The sequence below is a fragment of the Littorina saxatilis genome, linkage group LG16, assembly GCF_037325665.1.
Source record: "Littorina saxatilis isolate snail1 linkage group LG16, US_GU_Lsax_2.0, whole genome shotgun sequence".
Classification (NCBI taxonomy): domain Eukaryota; kingdom Metazoa; phylum Mollusca; class Gastropoda; order Littorinimorpha; family Littorinidae; genus Littorina; species Littorina saxatilis.
The window spans coordinates 23,161,044-23,176,170 of record NC_090260.1 but is presented as its reverse complement, the minus strand read 5'-3'; the positions used below and the strand labels follow the sequence as shown (position 1 = coordinate 23,176,170).

The window sequence follows — 15,127 nt, the reverse complement described above, 5'->3', positions numbered from 1 at the left end:
GCCTGGTGGGTTAAGAGTGGAGATTTTTTCCGATCTCCCAGGTCAACTTATGTGCAGACCTGCTAGTGACTTAACCTCCATTCGTGTGTACACGCAAGCACAAGACCAAGTGCGCACGGAAAAGATCATGTAATCCATGTCAGAGTCCGGTGGGTTATAGAAACACGAAAATACCTAGCATGCCATGCCTCCCCCGAAATCGGCGTATGCTGCCTGAATGGCGGGGTACGGATATATCCGTTCTCACTCATATGGCTCTAAGACTATCTGACGAGGTACGGATATATGACTCTGGTAGTCATTTTGTTACGCGAAGCGGCCTTTGGCAGGTACGACAGTTTTAGTCACCCAAGTAAATAGATCTAAAACGCACGTGGACGAGTTTTTCAATGGCGTATTTGAAGTCTGTGAATGTTGTGATTACAAATCATTTCAGGGTACCCCTCAGTCTATACGTACAGACAAACAAATTGCATGGAACGAAAGTTGAGAGGCTGGACAGTAAGTTCTTGTTTTGACTTCTACGTCTACGTGACGGCACCACATGTTTTTTGTGTGTGTAAAATATCATCAATATGTGGTGTGTGGCGTGTAATTTCCGAATAAGTTCGTTATCTTCGTGTCAATGGTAATTCTATGTGTGTACAGTTACTTTGAAGCAAAAGTCGAAGGTAACCTGCGTTTCATTTGTGACGGCACGAACAAATTTGATAGCAATATTTTATACAGGAAGTCAATTTCATTGATTCTGGCTCAGTCTTGTGGATCTCGAATTCAGTGTTTTGGTCAATGTATAGGGCGGATCCAGGATCGTAAGGAAGGGACCCACCCAAACATTTTTGCACAAACTTGAAGAAATTGAGGGGGCGAAGTGCCCGAACATGCTAGGGGGGTCCGGGAGCATGGCCCCCCTGAATTATTTTTCCTGAAGGAAGCAAAATGCTCATTTAATCATCTCTCTCTCTCTCTCTCTCTCTCTCTCTCTCTCTCTCTCTCTCTCTCTCTCTCTCTCTCTCTCTCTCTCTCTTTTTTCCCCTGAACCCACACTAAATCCGCCACTGTTGGTAGTGTATATCTGCTTTTCTACTTTGAAGCTTATTGGCTCACGTAAGTGTAGCCTATGCGGTGCTAACTTTTGTCTGTCTGTGCGTGCGTATGTATGTATGTCTGTGGTAGAAACTCTAACATTTCGTCATTTGAAGACGTCACATTATGACGTAAGAGGGTTAGACGTCACGCGAAGGAATTACTGAAAGTCTCGGTCATTGTAATTTTGAGCGGGCCGAGACTAGTTGGCAGTCGTGTCCCTGTAAGTAGGCTACATGCAGACAGACAGACAGATCTATATCTAGTGTCTCGCTTTCTTGCACAGTGTCACCTATGCTTACTGTGTGTGTGTGTGTGTGTGTGTGTGTGTGTGTGTGTGTGTGTGTGTGTGTGTGTGTGTGTGTGTGTGTGTGTGTGTGTGTGTGTGTGTGTGACGGAGTGATTGAGTTTGTGTTACTGTTTGTCGATTTCTTACGTGAGCCTAGAAGGCTTCGCCTCTTGTTTTGAGTGTTACGCTGATCGAAGTGAGGTACCCTAAGTGTGACATCAGTCGTTTGCATATTACGCCTCGGAACACACTCGCATTTCACAATGAAAACAATAAATGGCAACATTACAAAGAAACGCATCAGTATTATTATTTAAACAAGAAGAGCAAACGCTCGATCGAGTCACTTTCGCAGTTCTGAATATTATATGAGGCATCAGATGGACAGGAAGAAATTGCTATTCACAACACAATGAGTCACGTTCACATAAAATTTGAGCCCGGTCACTTTTATAGTTTCCGAGAAAAGCCCAACGTTAAGTTGTGTGTTGCCGAACAGAAAAGGCTAGTTATCTCCCTTGTTTTTCTGATAACGTTCGTAAAAGGCTACAGATGTAAATACTTTGATGTAAAGAATAATCCTACAAAGTTTCAATCACATCCGATGAACTTTGTCAAAGATATAAAATGTCTAATTTTTCCTTTGACGCTGACCTGTGACCTTGAAAAAGGTCAAAGGTCAACGAAACCATCGTTAAAGTGTAGAGGTCATTGGAGGTCACGACTAAACAAAATATGAGCCCGATCGCTTTGATAGTTTCCGAGAAAAGTCCAACGTTAAGGTGGTGTCTACGGACGGCCGGCCGGACGGCCGGCCGGACAGACTAACACTGACCGATTACATAGAGTCACTTTTTCTCAAGTGACTCAACAAAAACAGCACAGATACGACTGTTATCAACAACACAGAACGTGAGGTAAGTCTGCAAAGACGCTCCTTTTGTGCATTCCCGTTTTGGGTCGCCATTTTTGCAAGCATTTTCACAGTAAATTTTAATATTACCATAATTATAATTATTCTGGTTACGGAAAAAGTGAAAGTAGATCTTGCAAGGTTTCACTGCGTGTTTCCGCATCAGGGATATTGTTAAGGTAATGTTCCTGGCTTTTTCGGTAATGGTGACCAATGGTCAACATTCTTTCTCTCACCACCTTATAAGTAAGCCGATATATGACTCACCTGAGCAAAAGCACTTCTATCGAAGCATTAATCTCGGCTAAGACTTATTAACACTTATCCAAGAATTTGATTTGAGTTACAAATTACAGACATTCATACCCCAAACATGTTTTTATGTTCGTCATCTTAGATTTTTCACACTTTGCTTTGCCCTTTTCTGAACAAAACCATATTGTTGATTTATCATTTATTTTTCCTTATCATTTTATGAAAACTTCTATAACAATAATCATGGTCCCAAGTTTTTCAAAAAATATATGAGCATAGGCAGGTTTCACGGTATTGATTTCAGCCATTTCCCATTTTCTCACACTTCCAGTCAAACATAAAACTGTAAAATACTGTGAACATGGATGTTATTGTAATTAATTAGGATCAGTACCACACAAAACAAAGAAAAAAATTATACGCAGAGTCTTTTTTTCCATAGAAAATCAAGCGAAACGAAAGTTGCCCCCAAAACGTGAAAATCTATCAAACAAACTTGATGCAAGCCTGACTCCAGAAAGAAGACAGAAAACCACTAATACTAAATGATTTACATAAAGTTTAAACATATAACAGATTTTCACAACAAAGTTCCTTGCCTGAGGCTGTCTATATGTTTGCATGCAGATGTCCTTGATCAGAACGCCATTTTCACCTAAACCGGCCGGCGAAATGTTTTTTTTCACATTTCAAGGTCTCCATACACTAACAAAAGTCACATGTTTTGAAAGTGTATTTATGTGTGTACAAGATAAAAACAGATAAGTACTTCTTTATCATTTTTTTAATGGCAGAAATAAACTTATACTATCGATACCCCCTAATTTAGAAAACGGCAAGAAGAGCCAAGATACCTGTTTCATTTACAAGGAACACTTTTTTGTTCATAAAAAGACACTCACTCATTTTGATATAAAATAATAATCAATTGCATACATATATGAATACAGAATGTTAAACAAATCTACTTTTATTTTAAGTGGAAATAACACACAACAAAAAACACGCACATAAGTGACGCACACAAACTGAAGGCTTACCACCAAAGACTGTGGGTACCCTAACTACTCTCCTCACATAGGGAGGGGGAGATAGAAGGATCCCTACACAAAGCCTGCCTCAACACGACTTTAGTAGGTAGCCGTGACTGCTTGGTCATCCAATTATGCCGTCGAAAAACAGAAACAAAGAAGAACAAGTCGCGTAAGGCGAAAATACAAAATTTAGTCAAGCTGTCGAACTCACAGAATGAAACTGAACGCAATGCAATTTTTCAGCAAGACCGTATACTCGTAGCATCGTCAGTCCACCGCTCGTGGCAAAGGCAGTGGAATTGACAAGAAGAGCGGGGTAGTAGTTGCGCTGAGAAGGATAGCACGCTTTTCTGTACCTCTCTTCGTTTTAACTTTCTGAGCGTGTTTTTAATCCAAACATATCATATCTATATGTTTTTGGAATCAGGAACCGACAAGGAATAAGATGAAAGTGTTTTTAAATTGATTTCGAAAATTTAAAGGCACAGTAAGCCTCCCGTAAACCATCACAGAGCTCCCCGAGCGTCTACATACAGTACAAGCATACTTCCATTTGAACGCTCACCGAACGGGAACATCCTGGCTGCTTTCTGTCGAGCGTGAGAAATGTTCAAAGAATTTATTTTCGTGGACTTCTCCTTAACAACAATTGCGCCTCGTTTTGGTGCTGGCCGGGACGGCTGTTATGAATATGATACCGGAAATCACGCCCGGACAGTAAGCCTCCCGTAAACCATCACAGATACTGTCAGGCTTTTACACACAGTACAAACACCCTTCCATTTGAACGCTCACCAAACGGGAACATCCTAGGTGCCCTACGTAAAGAGCGAGCAATTTTTAAAGAATTAATTTTGCAGATTGTCTCGAACACTTTTTGGACCCATTCTGAACTCGGGTCAAAAATGAGTTACTTCCCTTCTATCGATGTAAACTGTCGATAGCCGTGGATCGATGATTATCAGAATGTTTTTGGACCGTGGTGCGTTTTTGCGCTAGACCTAACTTTTAAAATCTAAATAATAAATTGACAGCTTGTTACAAAATTCTTTAATCATAAAAGAATTTGTTTTTCATCAAGACAAGATCAGAAAAGCCCGAAAGCAGGGTCACGCAAGGGTCGTCGCAGACGACGGTTTACAGTGCATATCGCCGTTCCTCTCAACAGTCAAAAGCCATCGCTAGAGTTCTTGTGAACCACAGCCGTTTGTTTCGTGCATAAAAACGTGCTATTGTAGATAAGCTCACATCGAGTCATATTCAAATGACTAACTGACGACTACATTGTGAAAAAGGGAAACTGGATGACACGAGTTCACGATGGCTCAGGGGTAAGATAAACCACGCAAAAATAAATTCTTTGAAAATTGTTCGCTCTTTACGGAGGGCACCTAGGATGTTCTCAATCGGTGAGTGTTTAAATGAAAGGGTGTTTGTACTGTGTGTAAAAGCCTGACCGTATCTGTGATGGTTTACGGGAGGCTTACTGTGCCTTTAATTTTGATCATAATGTTTATATTTTTAATTTTTAGAGCTTGTTTTTAATCCAAATATAACATATTTATATGTTTTTGGAATCAGAAAATGATGAAGAATAAGATGAACGTAAATTTGGATCGTTTTATAATTTTTTTTTTTTTTTTACAATTTTCAGATTTTTAATGACCAAAGTCATTAATTAATTTTTAAGCCACCAAGCTGAAATGCAATACCGAAGTCCGGCCTTCGTCGATGATTGCTTGGCCAAAATTTCAATCAATTTGATTGAAAAATGAGGGTGTGACAGTGCCGCCTCAACTTTTACAAAAAGCCGGATATGACGTCATCAAAGGTATGTATCAAAAAAAAGAAAAACAACGTCCGGGGATATCATTCCCAGAAACACTCATGTAAAATTTCATAAAGATCGGTCTAGTAGTTTGGTCTGAATCGCTCTACACACACACGCACACACACACATACACCACACCCTTGTCTCGATTCCCCCCTCAACGTTAAAACTTTAGAAGACACTTGCAAGGCAAATTTTCGCGCCGCGGTGCCGATGACGCAAATAACTCTCGCGACAAAAAGATTGGTCCGTAAAGTCGCGTCATCAACCGGTTCATGAATGGCCCGTGTATGAATGGCATTCCTTCTGTTGTGATGACGTGCGCACCTCGTCATTGATGTGACTTGGAAAATCGGTCGGATTTAGGTACCCCCAAGATCTTATGTCGAAATTAGATACCTTTACCCTACCGATCCAGAACTGCAAAGGAAACGTTAATCAAACTTCTATAATCATTGAAAAAGCTAAAAATCTGATCGAGCATGAAGAGGTAGCGATCGTGTGGTAGCGATCGTTGGCTGACAGACGGCATATTACTCGACAAAAAGGCAACAAAAACAATAAAATCTCACCTGAAAAAATAATCACAAATCACGCCTTCGGCCTCAACTGTGAAAAGTGTGTAATATGTCACATACGGCATAGGATTGCCCGAAAATGACAACGAAAGTGAAAGTAGCGATCGTTGGAAACCCCTGACAGACGACGGTCGGACATTCCAAGAAATGGACACTGCGCGGAATTTCGCGAAATTTCGGTCATTGTAAATGCTTTCCTATGAAGTACAGACTATAAAGGTGTGTTTTCAATGTCAAAATAAAATCATGTTATCATTTCTTGTGGTAAAATAAGCTTACTTGGTTTATCTGTGAAGACTTAGTTTTTCGGACAGACAGCGTCCAGTTCTCGATTCGATTTTTTGTGTGCAAAATATGTAATGCAAAATTCATATTTGTGCTTTTGTTTTTGTTTGTATGGTTAGATATTGCAGCTCTGCTATCAAATATGACCATTCAGTGTGAATTGAGTGCCTTTTCGTTTCAATTTTCACATCAATGGTTGGCTTCTGTCATGCAGAAGGAAATGGCGTCTGTCAGGATTCACACGATCGCTACCAAACACATGTGCATAAAATGCCAACAAAACAACTCAAACGATTTTTTTTTTCAGAATTGTATTCAAAATGACACATTTGTGCATTGCATATAAAAAAAAACACTGAGAAAATTGGTTCAGCAAGTTAGAAATCAGAGCACATTGTGCAGTCAATAGAATGTCTCAATACCGTGAAACCTGCCCGTACCTTTGTTTCTTGTTTCTTGTTTTTGGCTCACGTAAGTGTAGCCTATGCGATCGTAACTTTGTCTGTCTGTGCGTTTGTGCGTGTGTGTGTGCGTGTGTGTGTTTGTGCGTGTGTATGTATGTGGTACAAACTTTAACATTTCGTCATTTGAAGACGTCACATTATGGCGTAAGAGGGTTAGACGTCACGCGAAGGAATTACTGAAAGTCTCGGTTTTGAGCGGGCCGAGACTAGTTGGAAGGCAAGAGTTATCTTTTTCTTTTCATGTCTTGGCGTCTCAAATCTTATTAGTCAGAAAGCGCATGCACGTAGTCTCGACCAGCGCGTGGTGTGCTTCTTTCTGAGTACTTTACGTCACAAATTGTACTTTACGTACTTGATGATGACGTAAGTTAATTGTATGTGTTCTATTTCGTTGACTGAGCACGGCCGGGACCTGTTGGCGTGAGCGCTGGGGTTTCGAGTTTCATTCGACATGTCAATGCATCGCAGTATGAAATAATACAGGTAGGAGGTTAGTTCTTGTACTTTGGGTCAACCAAAGTCGATAAATGCATTCTTCACTATGGTATTGAGTCTGATTTCGTCGTCCATCTTGAATCGAAAAGCACTCTTCTTACAAAAAACCCCAACTTCGTTGCGAGCTACGGCGAAGCTTCGCATGTCAAAACTTGAGAAGCGATGTTGGGGTCAAAGTACCACGCCGTAGCTGCGGGTTTTTGGTATTAAGACTTTGCGAAGCTTCGTGTAGTGAGTTTGTGTTACTGTTTGTCTATTTCTTACGTGAGCCTTGAAGGCTTCGCCTCTTGTTTAAATCGCAACAATATATATTGCTAGGGTTACTCCCCCAAACATATTTTTTGTCTTCGAAAAGATCATAGAACATAAAGATCTGCATTTGTACCATAAACATTTATTTGAAAATAAAAATTGGTTGGCCCATGCTACAAAAGGCTTTGACGTCAATGTATCATGACGTCACCCCCTCACTTCGGTCTTTCTCTCGCGCGCGTGATGTGTGTGTGTGTGTGTGTGGGTGTGTGTGTGAGAGTGTGTGTGTGTGTGTGTGTGTGTGTGTGTGTGTGTGTGTGTGTGCGTGCGTGTGTGTGTGTGTGTGTGTGTGTGTGTGTGTGCTAAAGGGTATATTATCACAGTCTGTATCGACGACAACACACACACACACACACATACACACTAAACTCACTATTGCCGATTTCGAGTAATGGACAACATGCCCATTACGCGTAATCGGCTGCCGATTCCGCGTAATCGGCTGCTGAAGTCGCGAAATAGGCAAGTGTTTGAGGCCTTTACGCTATTTCGGCAAAACGCTGCCGATTTCACGTATTGGGCAGCGTTTTGCCGATTACGCGAAATGGGCAAAAATGTTGCCTATTACGCGGAATCGGCAATTACGTGAATTCGGCACGACATATACACACTCACACGCACACACAAAGGGAAGTGTCTGCCGTTTGAACACTGATGTAGTAGTGCTATCGACACGTAGCCCTATCGACACGTTGCGCTACAGTACATTGGTTTTTCAAAAATAGTGATATCGACACGTAGTTCTATTGAGACGTAGTGATAATGGCATGTGTGAATTGTGGCAATAGCACTACGTGCCGATAGCACTACTGTTTTTGGCAATGTGTGTCGATAGCACTACAGAAAATAGCGCAAACGATACGTAGCACAAATGACACGTAGCGCTAGCGGGACGCACCGCTGAAAACTCGTTCATGAAGCGAGTTTGAAGAAAACATTTCGGTGAGGTTTTAAATCAATGGCATTGCTGAGCTGTACTGCTTCAAACACACAACAAAGGTTGAAGATGTACCGCATTTTGGTGCTTTTTACGGCCAAAATAGCGTGTTCTTTTCGACGGGTGTGTTCAAAAATCACTTCGGAGGCAGTTCTTAAACCTTCAGTGCCAAATCATGCATCGTTCGAAAGAACAAAGCTTGCTCTTTATTCTGACATATTAAAGGCACAGTAAGCCTCCCGTAAACCATCACAGATACTGTCAGGCTTTTACACACAGTACAAACACCCTTTCATTTAAACACTCACCGCTTGAGAAAATCCTAGGTGCCCTCCGTAAAGAGCGAGCAATTTTCACAGAATTTAATTTTGCGTGGTTTATCTTACCCCTGAGCCATCGTGAACCCGTGTGATCCAGTTTCCCTTTTTCACAATGCAGTCCTCAGTTAGTAATTTGAATGCGACTAGCTGTGAGCTTATCTGCAATAGCACGTTATTATGTACCTCTGACTATTTATATATGCACGAAACGGCTGTGGTTCACAAGAACTCTCGCGGTGGCTTTTGACTGTTCAGAGGTACTGGCGATAGACATAAACCGTCGTCTGCTACGAGAACCCCGACCTTGCGTGACCCTGCTTCCGGGCGTTTCATTTTTTAAACTTTTAGAACTTCGAATTGTACTGATCTTGTCTTGATGAAAAAAGAATTCTTTTATGATTAAAGAATATTTGTGTTACTAACAAGCTGTCAATTTATTATTTAGATTTTAAAAGTTAGGTCTAGCGCCAAAACGCACCACGGTCCGATTGTCTCTGACACAATCCGTTTGGTGAGCGTTCAAATGGAAGGGTGTTTGTACTGTGTGTCGACGGGCGCAGTGGCGTGGTGGTAAAACGTCGGCCTCCTAATCGGGAGGTCGTGAGTTCGAATCCCGGTCGCTGCCGCCTGGTGGGTTAAGAGTGGAGATTTTTTCCGATCTCCCAGGTCAACTTATGTGCAGACCTGCTAGTGACTTAACCCCCTTCGTGTGTACACGCAAGCACAAGACCAAGTACGCACGGAAAATATCATGTAATCCATGTCGGAGTTCGGTGGGTTATGGAAACACGAAAATACCCAGCATGCCTACTCAACGAAAGCGGAGTGAGCTGACTATGCTCTCAGAGTATAGTGTGGGGAACCCTAATGGGCAAACGAGCTCATAGACAGGTCCCACGTAACCAGACAAATTCTGGAACGCTGAAGAAGAAGAAGTACTGTGTGTAAAAGCCTGACAGTATCTGTGATGGTTTACGGGAGGCGCACTGTGCCTTTAACTACTGCATTCCTTTGCTAAGTACTCTGTAATCTACACTTGCCTAAAACAAAGCGATCTTTGAGTCGGTCTTGCATTAAAGACCTTCACAAGTATCCTCTTACCTTTCGTTCAATGTATTTGGTTTGTCTGTACGTATAGATTAAAGGGTGCCCCCGAAGCAATGTAAAAACACAACATTTGCAGGCTTCAAAAACGCGATGGAAAAGCTCAACCACGCGCGTTTTAGATCTATTTTTGTGGTTGACTAAAACCGTCGTATCTGCCCGAGGCCGCCTCGCAAAAATACCACTGTCGGAAGGCTCAAGAATTGTTTCACAAGATAGTCGGATTTCGTTGTTCTAGTCCGAGTGGATTCGAAGATATGGCTAGTTGAAAATGCCGATTCTTTTGCTAAAAAAAAAACCCGGCGGTTTCCATAAATATATCGCAAAGAAGGAATCGACATAAGATCTACACATGAAGAGAGAGAGGGGGGGAGAGAGACTCACAGAACGTACTTACCCGCACAAGAAGGTGGCAAGAAATGCAGCACACCGAACGATACCAACACAAAAACTGTACGCTTCATTTTATCCTCTTGCTGAAACTTCTGTTGAAAACGTCATCATGACGTCAAAGGCGTTTGCTCTGGTTTGTGTCTGTCTCGGACACGCTAACACATCAAAAACGATAGTCTCAGTCAGCCCCGACTGACTTGTAGAGCTCTCTAGCTCTACGACCAAGACTGCGAACACGTTTACGCGGAAGACCTGTTAATGCTGCGTCGCCCAAAACAAAAAACGGTTTTGGGTGTGACGAAAAAAAGAATAGGGCCGGAGTGCTATGTAAATTATGAGCAGTTCTTCCAAACCCGTTTAAAAAATATGACACTACCAGCCTGTTTCCGCATATTGAGCCCGAATTTTTTGTTTGGGTAAATCGACGTTGCAGTTCCGGAGCAAATGATCAAAATTTCTTTGCGAATTTGCGTTCAAACGTGTTTTTCCCAAAATATAACAATGCACAGCTCGAAAATATGGCCAAGAACAAATCTACGGTACTTCGAAGAAAGAAGAATAACAACATTCTTGTCCAATACGACTTGCAATTTACCGTGTGCGCTGTAAAATCTCCCTATCTTCAAAGCAGACGAAAAGCAAACATCTTTTTTTTCTTCCAAGGGAGAAGTCGTTGGTCATAAAGTCTTGCAGGACCCAAACATATGGCATTCCGTTTGTCAAATAATGATTTGGATACTTTTTCATGTTTTTTTCACCAGTTTTAGCTAAATAATCATTATTTAGAAGCTCATGTGCTAAATAAGTAATTGTTTATAAACAATGTAAAACAATTCTAAATAATTTTTTGTTTACGTAAACCATTCATTATTTACCTAAACAATTCATTGTTTACGTAAATAATTCATTGTTTACGTAAATAATGATTTATTTACGTAAATAATGATTTATTTACGTAAACAATATATTATTTAGACTTATATTACATTGTTTATAAACAATCAGCAATGTTGCTAAATAAATCATTATTTACGTAAACAATGAATTATTTACGTAAACAATGAATTGTTTAGCCAACACATTTTCCATTATTTAGGGGTTTCTAGGATTCGCTTCTGAACTAAGTTTTATGTCTTTCAGTGATTACTATAATTGAATACAAGGTCTCTCCACACACTCTTATCTTAAAATAGCTGTTGTTTGGATATTACTTTGTTTATTTTACAAGCCGAGTACGAAAATAACTGATCTCAAACACAGTCAAAGGTCAAGGTCAATTAAGGTGTTTCCCTGCCGGGAGTGTTTAGTGTTTGCATTTTCTTGCTTGAAGTTGTTGAAACACAGTTTTTTTTTCCCCTTATGTTTTCTGTTCTGTTTATGTCCCAACAACATGCCTGTCTTTCCATTTCTCTTCCTTTCATCGTTTTATTTCAAAGAGAAAAGTAAAAACAGCTGTGAACCGTTGAAAAACGGGAAACACTGCCTCCGACAACTGTTTAATCAAATCTTGCTCTGACGCGTTCCGAGAAGAATCTGGAGTGACTTCCCTTGCCTCAAGCAAGATGGAGAAACATAGCGACCGGGCGAGAAGCGAAAATATTCTGAGCGATTGTTACCAGAGGAGAGGCGGCGATACCACCAGACGATTTTGGAGATTGACGGGAATGATCCGTATGACATTCCAACCAGGTGCTGGTCAGCAAATCCGGACAATCTGCCAGAGCTGAGTTACATCAACATCGTAAATTATTTTGTGCTTGGAAAGACTAGAGTGCATGTATGTGAGCAGCTGAAAGCTTACAAACGTTTGGATTCCTACCGACTTTTTGTCTCTGGCTGGGTGAGGAATGTCAAGTGCTACAGCCCTGATGGCTGTCAGAACTCTGTCATTTCTGCAAAGGTAAGAATGTGCTTTCAGTTTATAATGAATGAACGTGAGTGCTCTCTGTCTTGTGTTGCAGATATTTCATTTTCATTTTTCATTTTTCATTTTCATTTTCATTACTTTATTGTCCCATCGCTGGGAAATTCGGGTCGCTTCCTCCCAGTGGAAAGCTAGCAGCAACGGAGTCGCGCTACCCAGGTGTCTGCGTGTTTAGGTGTATTCAGCCACCTGCACTTTTTTTTTTTTTTTAATTTTTTTTTTTAACCTCAGTTGCATGCAGGTTTGCTACTACAATTATTTTTTGCCTTTTTATTATATTTTTTTTTTTGTTTTGTGGCTTGGAGCAAACCTTCTTCATAGGTCTTTTCTTTTCAAATGTGTACAATTTTTAAATCAATAAACCTTATCAGTAAACTAATATGTTCAGATAAATAAATAAATAAAAGTAATCATAACATAAATTTATTCCTAATGTTCAGCTCAGTTTCCAATACACCAAATCTTTTTTAACACTCAACTTATACCAGGCCCCTGAGGGTTAAGTCCCTTTGAAAAATAAATAATATTTCAAGGGGTGTCCCATATCTAAATTTACTTATACACATTTTTCCAATCAAGATTAAATGGGTAAGATACTTAAACATTTCATGTGTCAAACCATTCTTTATATCTCGCACATAAATCAGCACATCTGTTGCTTGTAAAATAATTGCTATGTTATATCGATTGTAGAACAATGTTTCAACATGCTTCCACAAATGGTGAATTTTACTGCAATAGAAAAAGAAATGTTCAATAAAATTATAATCAACTTGTTCAATACAGTATGGACATTTATCATTATTTGCCAGTCCCATTTTTAAGAGGAGAATATTGGTTGGGTATATATTGTGTAATATCTTCCACTGTAATTCTTTTAGTCTGGTTTCTGTTGTTGTTTCTTTTGCATTAAGCCAAACTTTTTCTTTAATACTAATACCAAGTTTGTTCAGCCAAAATCGAACACAGCAGGGTGGACTATATTTCATATCTGTCATAAAATTTCGAAAATCTCTAGCTTTTAACATCACTTTTAGCCACCTGCACTTATGGCGGAATGACCAAGGTCTTTTACGTGCCATTGTGATGACACGGGGGTGGGACATGGCTTCCGTCTCTGAATCTGCACATAAAGTTGACCCGTGTCCGTCCCGGCCCGAATTCGAACCTGCGACCTTCCGATCACAAGTCCAGTGCTCTACCAACTGAGCTACCGGGCCCCCCGAGTTGCTGTTCAGGATATTGTGTTGAGGCTTTGTCTTTGTTTGATATATTCTTCGCTTCAGTTTGTATTCTGGACTACGACAAAAGCTGTAGATAGTCTTGAATATATTTATATTTTGAAATAGCTTGCAAAATATTATATTTATAATGAGCTTTATGTTCATATTCAGTTAAAAATCTGTTGTTTACTTTTCATTGTTAAGATTATTGTAAAGCACATTATGTGCGTCTTAGAGTTATATTCATTCGATTGACCTAGCTGAATGCTGATTTGTGCGACCTTCAATTTATGTTTCAGATTCTTCATTCACAACGCCTTAATGAACCAGCACTTTCTCCTTGGATCATCGACACTTCTGATGGCAACATACTGGCAGCACACTGTACCTGGATGGCCGGAGTTGGAGAAACCTGCACACACGTCCCTTCACCTTCAAGGAGTCAGCTGTTGAGTGTGCTGTGGCAGACCGCCATTTCTGTTTGGAATCTAACAGTGAGGGGATGCTTTGTCTGCGCAAAGATTACCCATACTTTAGTCAAGTACAGTGCCAGATTGTTATAACCAGTTCCTCCTACTGCGATTTCATGGTGTGGACTACTGTGGATAAAGTTATTGTCCGAGTATTGCCTGACTTTGATTTTTGGGTAATGTGTGTGGAGAAAGATTTGAAAGTGTTCAGACTCGCAGTTCTTCCAGAGCTAGTTGGAAACTGGCTGGACAGAGAAGCTGAGCCTCTGCAAGCAGTGGATGTGAACCAGGAGCAGCTGCAAACACCAGCCGTGAAACTAGCAAGAAACAGTGACAATGCCAGACTCGCTTGCTCATGTGTGTGAGAAAACAAACATCATGTATGACTGTACACACAGAAAGTGGCAGTACAAAAGTTGTAGAGAGGGAGAGAAAAGATAAGTCATTAATTGTTCCATTCTTGTTTCATTTTATTCTTAAAGTAAAATCATGCACATATGTAGGCATACATTTTGTTAAGGATCACCGACCACAATACAAAATCAAGTGCTACAAGTATAAATTATGATGCATACAGGACCTTATTCAGTTATTGTGTGATTGTTTTACATCCACAGCTGTGTTAGCCTGTGAATAACAAAGAATCATGAGCAGTTTGATTATCAACTTATTCAGCCAGGTATATTGTTCATTCTCCTTGTTCAATGTTTCCAGTGACACAGATTGGCTGTTTGATTTAGGGAACAAATAAGAGTGTGTGGTCCAGCGTAGTTCTGCATCAGTACAGTCAAGTAATACAGTGTTTAAATTGGCAGTGGAACTGAAAGTTAGTTTCTATTATCAACTAGTTCTGTTTTGATGACAACAAAATTGAACACACTTATTTCTGCAAATAAAGTGCACAGGTCTATTTATCATAAAGAATAGTTAATGACTCACATGCCCACAGTATGTTATTTCAATTTTGAACATTTAGTGAAAGTGTTCTTCTCTTCACTTTGGCTTCATACCTGTAATACTGGTAGTGGTATGTTCAGTGTTGCTTGCAGTTGCATGTTATTGGTAGTTTAAATGTGTGCTCGCATTTCAAGTGTAGGCCATTTAATTTTGCAATGCTCCTTATCTTGTTTCCTGTGTAGAGCTATTTTGAGGTTAATCAGCATAATTCAACCTTTGTCAGTTGTGTCAATACACGTCACATTTATGCAAAATGA

At 40.3% G+C, this 15,127-nt stretch overlaps 1 protein-coding gene and 1 long non-coding RNA gene across 2 annotated transcripts in view; one reads left to right on the top strand and one right to left on the bottom strand.

Annotated features, from left to right (window-relative positions):
- LOC138949933 (uncharacterized) overlaps positions 1-10,385 on the bottom strand; it is a 192,895-nt gene extending 182,510 nt beyond the window's left edge. The window contains exon 1 of the mRNA XM_070321716.1: positions 10,301-10,385. Within this exon, the coding sequence (XP_070177817.1) occupies positions 10,301-10,367 (67 nt within the window). The 5' untranslated portion in view covers positions 10,368-10,385. The remainder of the gene's footprint in view (positions 1-10,300) is intronic.
- Positions 10,386-11,859: 1,474 nt separating this feature from the next.
- On the top strand, positions 11,860-15,127 carry LOC138949797 (uncharacterized). Its single transcript, XR_011450453.1, has 2 exons — positions 11,860-12,196; positions 13,743-15,127. It is a non-coding gene; the product is annotated as an uncharacterized lncRNA (long non-coding RNA).